The sequence below is a fragment of the Chenopodium album genome, chromosome 7 (assembly GCF_948465745.1).
Source record: "Chenopodium album chromosome 7, dcCheAlbu1.1, whole genome shotgun sequence".
In the NCBI taxonomy this organism is placed as follows: Eukaryota; Viridiplantae; Streptophyta; class Magnoliopsida; order Caryophyllales; family Amaranthaceae; genus Chenopodium; species Chenopodium album.
In genome coordinates, this window is record NC_137840.1 from 58509530 (window position 1) to 58516418 (window position 6889).

Consider the following 6889-nt stretch of genomic DNA (forward strand, 5'->3'; position numbering starts at 1 on the left):
TTATTTACTTATTTTCTATCATAAATGTTAGTAGCCATGGTGTTTTTAAAAAAATATATAGTTGCCTTGGACAATATACCCCTAAACATAGTTGTTACATATCAACAACTAAATTTTGATTTAAGGTCAAACCAAAAGAACTTTCGAATATGGCTACCTATGTTAATTAGCTGCCCTAGTTATAAAAAAAAAAAAAAGGAAACTGAAAACAAAAAAATGCCATATAAGCCCTCAATTAGTCGTTTTACATTTTTAACAAAAATAAAATTTAATTTTTATAGTGACGATATGTAGGGAATCAATAACATAATACTTAAACATTCATCAGGAATGACACGTGTCAATTCTTGGTGTAGTTTTTTTTCCCTCCAAAAATGTCCTTTTCCTATTTTTACTAAAATCTTCTTTGACAATCTTAATATAATATAACTATCATAACATTATTTCAAATCTTTTATAATAAATATATTCCTTTATAGTATTTACTCCGTTTTTCATATCTTTTAATATATTACTTAATATTTCATATCTTTAATACGCCATTTTTTATTCTTTCAAATAAGGTAATTTTGTAACAATATTTAAAATGATGAATATATTAAAATGATTCTTACTACAAAAATTATTATTATTGTTATTGTTAGACGGGGTTTTTGATTTTTTTAATACTTTAATTGGTTTCTCGCCTAATTCTAATTATGAAGAATATAACAAAATAAAAGAAGATTAGCAATATAGTATAACATTGTAAACATTTTATCAATGTATGTAATTAGGTAAGAAAATTTGATTAATTAAAATTTCATTCTTTTTATTTGTATATCTCCAACACTTTCATATATTATAATATTTCTGGAAAAAAATTTACCAATTATCATTAAATTGAAATTATTTTTTCTACCTATTATGTGTAATACATAATGCCTGTTTGGTTATAAAAAGAAAAATGATACTAATTTATCATTGAATTTTTAAAACATCGGTCTAGGACCCTGTTCACTTCACCTTAAAAAATAATATGAGGTAAAAATTATTTTAGTTTAGTAAAAATAAGTTCAGTTCAGTAAAATTAATTTCAGTTCAGTAAAAATAATTCTAGTAGTAATAATAAGTTAAGTTCAGTAAAATTCAGTTTTCTTAAAGAAATTATAATAGAAAATTAGTAAAATAATTTCAGTTCAGTAAATTAATTTAAGTTCAGTAAAAATAATTTAAGTTTAGCAAATATAATTTTGTTTCAGCAAAAATAATTTAAGTTCAGCAAAAATAAAAGTGAAGTGAACGGGGCCTTAATATGTAGTTTTAATAAACTCATTTTGACTCTTTTATTATAATCCATGTTTTATTTCATTATATACGAAATATAAGAAGATAATAAATATGTTATAGTTTTATTTTATTTTTTTTTATTTTTAATACAATTTTTTTTTTCTTTTATTGATTAATTGTAGTGAAATAACCGTGCATGACACGAGACCTAATCTAGTATCAACAAAAACTAACACAATCTTGGAATTTATAACTTTTCTAACCAATCTATCTACTCTATATACTAAAATAATCACCAAAGGGGACACTTGGCACAATTTTGTATAAAAATTTCCCTCCAAAATGCTATTTATTTAATTTCTTATTAAAAAAATTCTGTTAATAAATTATTTTAATAAATTTTATTTATATATAATATGCAACAGATAAGAATTTAAATGTTATACATTAAATTAATAAATTTAAATTTGAAAATAAAATTGGTACTCATTTAACTTCAATTAACTCTATTTCAATTGACTATTATTATTAATAAATCTTTATAAATCAGTGCATTGCACAGGGCCAAAAACTAGTTTAATATATGGTTGAATTATATCTTTATGCATGATATTAAAAATTAATTTTGTTTGATGATTTTTTTAAAGATGTAAGATGATTTAACTAGTCGATCAACAATACAATTGGATTTTATCAAAATTAACACACCTTCTGCTTTTTATTAAGTGAAAAATTGAATATGGGATCTTAAATATTAAATTGTTAAGACAAGAATTATTAACTTATTTTCTACCTTGTGAAAAAAAAATTAGGCGGGAAGTTTTTTTATGAGTCGCTGACACGTGTAATCTAGGGATATTTTGGTGATTGCTTTAGTATAGTATACTAGCCAGGAGACTTTGATAGTCTTTAAATATAACAGTCTAACAAAGTCTTGTAATACCTTTGCATAAAAAAAAGTCTTGTATTTCCTTAGCCAAGTAGTACTCATTAAAACTGATGCTTATGGACTAATCTTCTTTAATTTCACATTACACACCCGAACAAAATCCTCCCAAGTTCCAACCAAAATTTATTGGTGAGATAAGTACTCTATACGTTTAGAATTGCATAATTATTGTCGTCACTACTTTTTTTGAAGACAACCCGTGATTCCATGAGGTTGAGACGATTTGATGAATATAATTTTTAGATTATTTATATTGCCTGATGCACTTGCTATGTACTTGTATTGTCCTATATATGTAACCCATTTTGGTTGCTTAAATTTAGTAAACGTTGGTTTTATTATTGGAAAAACTAAAACGAAGTGGTAATTGAGGTACATTAGTAGGGTAAGCAAACACGTTAATTAGCCTAATGTATAACGCAAAAGGTGGAATAGAAGGACTTTTTTTTTGTACAAATCGTGGTAAAGAATAAAATTTCAACATACAATACATTTATAACGATCAAAAAAAGAAATTGATAAAATTTTGGTGTGTATATTAGAGGTTTAATGTTGTTAGATATTATCCTTCAAAGTTGAGAAAATCCCTTATTTATCAAGTGATAAATTTGTAAATAAATGAGTAATTTTGTACCGTGTACTTGATACGGTGATTTTTTCTTTTACATATGATATTACAAATTTACCCCTTTATTTACTTGATATGGTGTTTTTTCCTTTTACATGTTTTATTAAAAGCTTACCACTTTATTTGCAAATTTTGTTTATCTTGTTTATAATAAGACTGAAATACACCACCAATTTTGTCTCCTTCATGGGCTACACCCTTAGCAAAATTCCATTGTGATGGTGAAGGCATGAAAATTGATCAAACAACTATTGGCGTAATTTGGAAAAGAGGTTTGAAATTTACCATGGTTGTAAGCATATAAGCGTTGAAGTGATTAATAAATTTGCATTCCATTGCCATTTATCAAAATCCTCATTTAACAAAACATAAAAATCAAATTCTTAGATGAGAATCGAAATCCCATGGAATTAGGAAAAAACCCCATAAAATTGGGACATATTTTCACTTATGGAGAGAACAAAACAAATCAAAACAAACCAAAACGTAAATCAAAGCAAAAGGCTAAATTGAATTAAAGAAAAAGGGTCGAAAATTAGATTATTTCCTATTTTCGGCCTAAATGGCTAAAAAAACTAAAATCCTAGAAGAAAGAAGAGAGAGAAAAGATAAAAAGAAAGAGGGGCAGCTATTAATTGTATGTCTTCATTAGGCTCATTGAATGAAGGCCCCTAGCGGATTGTTGTCTTATTGAAATAGATATTACATTGAGAGTGACAAACTCTAGTACTCTCTCGGCGTTGTCTTTTCTTCACTTAATTGATGTGATCTCATTTTTGTAGACGCAAATACATTGTATTACGTTGTATTTTTGTCCAACTTGTAGAAATAATTGCCTTTACATTGAGAGAGTGACATACTCTAGTACTATACAAATGTTAGCTTTATTCTTTGCTTATAATAGACTAATAGTAGCGAAGAAAATCCAACATCAGTAGAGTTTGTCAATTCTCAATGTAAGGGCATCATGAACTAACTTGTTCATCATATCATAAGCTCGTAACTCATAAATAACGGATTTTGAAAACAATTCTTTTCGTAAATATCGGATCTTGAAAATAATTTTTTAGGGGGCTGATCAAAATTAATTGTGTTTCATATAAATACAAGTATACAACTAAAGTAATAAAACAAATTGAGACTATTACCCTTTACCGCCAAATTTATTAAAAATAAAGCTAAATAAACTATTTTATAATTTCAATTATAAGAATCACTAGTTTTAGCCCCGTGCAATGCACGAATTCATAATAATAAGGTTTAATAATTTATTAGTAATGATAATGAATTGAAATTATATAAATAATGTAACATTTTTTTAAAAAATTGAATTTTATTAAATGTCTAGCATACCCTTAATATTTGAATTTCAGTTTTTTTATTACTATTTTTTTTTATAATGGGATTTTTACAAAATAATAAAAAAAAAGAAGTAGCATTTTGGAGAGAATTTTTTTACAAAATTATGACAAGTGTCCTATATGGTGGTCAGTAGCATATCCAAAATTTCCGAACTGTGGGTTCAGAATCTTAAAAAAAACGATGATCATATATTAATTAAATATTCAATACTTAAATTCAAATTTTTTATTACCAATGGATGGATTACACAAAAATAAAATTTAAAAAAAAAAACTACAAAAGTATCTTCGAGTTTTCATACTTTGAAAGCGTGCTAATACATCTTCATCACTAACTCTAGAAAATAAGTCTTTCTCAAGATAAGTAACTACACAATCATTCAATAGTTGATTATCCATACTATTCCGCAACTTATTTTTTACACAAGTCATTGATGAAAAAACTCGTTCCATGCTTGCTGTCGCCACCGAAAAGATGGTTATTTGTTTCAACAAGCATCATAGAAAGCTCACTAATACCCTTCAAGTAAACTAATTTGTAAGAAGTATGCTTATTTGTTTCAACAAGAATCATAGAATGCTAGTCTTATCAACAAGTAAACTAATTTGTAAGAAGTATGCTTATTTGTTTCAAAAAGCATCATAGAAAGCTCATTAATACCTTTCAAGTCTTCAAACCTTGCATCTGTACGCATGTCATTAATATAAAAACCAAGTTCATGATGAAGTGCAGTCATTGTCATATCATTAGTTGGAAACTCTATCTTCGGGATATAACTCGGCAAGTCTCATCAACTTTTGCTTATCAAATGCCGCAAATGAATTTACCGGATTTAAGCATGACATACAAATAAGCAACTCCATATTTTTCTCATCAAATCTATTATTGAGCTCTTGGAGTAGTAAATCAATGACACTTAAATACATTTATATCTAAAAAAGATGAATATTTGTCACTTTGGCAAAGAAGTTTTTTGATCTTCAACGAGGAACATACATATCATTCATATTATGAGCTTCCACATTATGTTTAACACAAATATAAAGCACAAGATGCAAAGATTCTTCCCACCCATGGTCCCTTATTTGTTGCAATTGTTCCTTAGTCAATGTAACAAATGACATGGCATTAACAATATCTTGGTCTCCTCTTTGCAAAGCTTGACACAATTTATCAGTTTGCCTAAATATTTCAGACATCAAACATATCATGAAAACAAATTCAAAGGATTCAAATGTAGACATAACAGTGATAGCCTTTACACGATCATCCTTATAAAACTTATTTGATCCAACTTTCTCAAGAACTTTAACAAAAGTAGCATATAATGAGGTAACATTTGAAACAATTTTGTAGTGTGACCCCCACCTAGTATCACCAGTCCAACCTAAACTAATTTCTTGGTTTGAACCTTGCCTACTTTGAATTTCCCCTAGATCTAATGCTTCTAGAACATGTTGAGATTGTATTTCTCTTATCATTTCCCTTCGCTTACAAGAAACACCAATAATATTTAATAAACTAGCAAGTTGGTCAAACAACCAAATACAATCATCATTATCCTTAGCATCAGCAACAAGGGTTAATTGAAGTTGGTGAGCAAATTAATGAATAAGGCTTGTCCTTTTGGTAGCTCTTAGGGTTGCTAAAAGTGTGCAATAAGATAAGGAAGCAGGATCAGGATTCGTAGCAATATTGTGAAGCTGTGAGGAAATCCCTTGTTGGATTTGGAGGAATAAATGTTAACGGAGAATACTATGTTGTAGGAGAAGAAGCTATTATAGGTTCTGCTTCTTTGCTTGTCGTTAAGGTGTTGGCCCATTAGTTGGTTGTGTATTAGCAGATGATATATGGGTTTGCGGTGCATTGCCCCTCGAAATAAGCTTGTTTTGTTTCATTCATGATCAAAGTCTTCAAACCGTTTATCTCACCCCTCATATTACTAGCACCATCGTAACCTTGTCCACGAGCTCTAGACAAACTCAATGAATACTCCATAAGCAAAGACTCAATTGCACTCTTTAGTGACAAAGCAGTGGTATCCTTAACATGTACAATTCCAAGAAACCTCTCAGTTATCTTCCCTTTATTATTCACATAATGCAAACAAAGGGCCATTTGTTCCTTTTGAGATACATCACTAGATTCATCTGCTAGTATTCCAAAGTAGTCATCCCCAATATCATCAAAGAGAAGTCTAGTGGTTTCTTTGGAACAACAATTAAAGAGGTCCTTTTGAATTAAAGGAGAATTCATTTGATTATTTCCTGAGGCATTACTTAGAACAACCTTTGCAACATCACTTTTAAGAGTGCAAGAAAATTACCTCTCTTCCAAGAGTCTTCGCTTTCATCATGCCCACGACAAGCTAAGCCTTGACTTCAAAGAAATTTAATACATTTTAATGATTAAGTCAATCAAGATTTGTATTGAAGTTTAGCTTCTGTGGAGTAAGTGGAAAAAGATTCAGCAACTGATGTTTTTAGGTTAATGAAAAAATTGTAATTTTCATAAGCTTGATTATGCAAACTACAAAGACTTCCCACATGAAGATTAAATCTACCACTCTTATTCCATCCTCTAAACCCCCCTTTAATGAAGCAATCATTAGCAGCCAAAGAAGCAACTTTATCCTTGAACAAGTAGTACACAAAACAAAAAGTCGCATTTTTCTCAACACT

The 6889-nt window shown here is 28.5% G+C and overlaps 1 protein-coding gene across 1 annotated transcript; it reads right to left on the reverse strand.

Annotated features, from left to right (window-relative positions):
• Nucleotides 1-5188: 5188 nt before the first annotated feature.
• LOC145640368 (uncharacterized) lies at nt 5189-6464 on the reverse strand. The gene is made up of 2 exons (XM_081691659.1): nt 6128-6464; nt 5189-5514 (listed from the first exon to the last, which is right to left on the reverse strand). Exons 1-2 carry the CDS (start codon nt 6462-6464, stop codon nt 5189-5191), a joined length of 663 nt encoding a protein of 220 aa, XP_081547785.1.
• Between the last annotated feature and the right edge of the window lie 425 nt (nt 6465-6889).

What these genes read in the sequence shown, in the direction of transcription:
- LOC145640368 (XM_081691659.1), bottom strand. Translation starts at nt 6,464, where the DNA reads ATGAATTCTCCTTTAATTCAAAAGGACCTCTTTAATTGTTGTTCCAAA. An exon ending in TATGAGGGGTGAGATAAACG is followed by an intron (nt 5,515 to 6,127) that starts GTTTGAAGACTT and finishes CTTTTGTTAAAG; the next exon opens with TTCTTGAGAAAGTTGGATCA.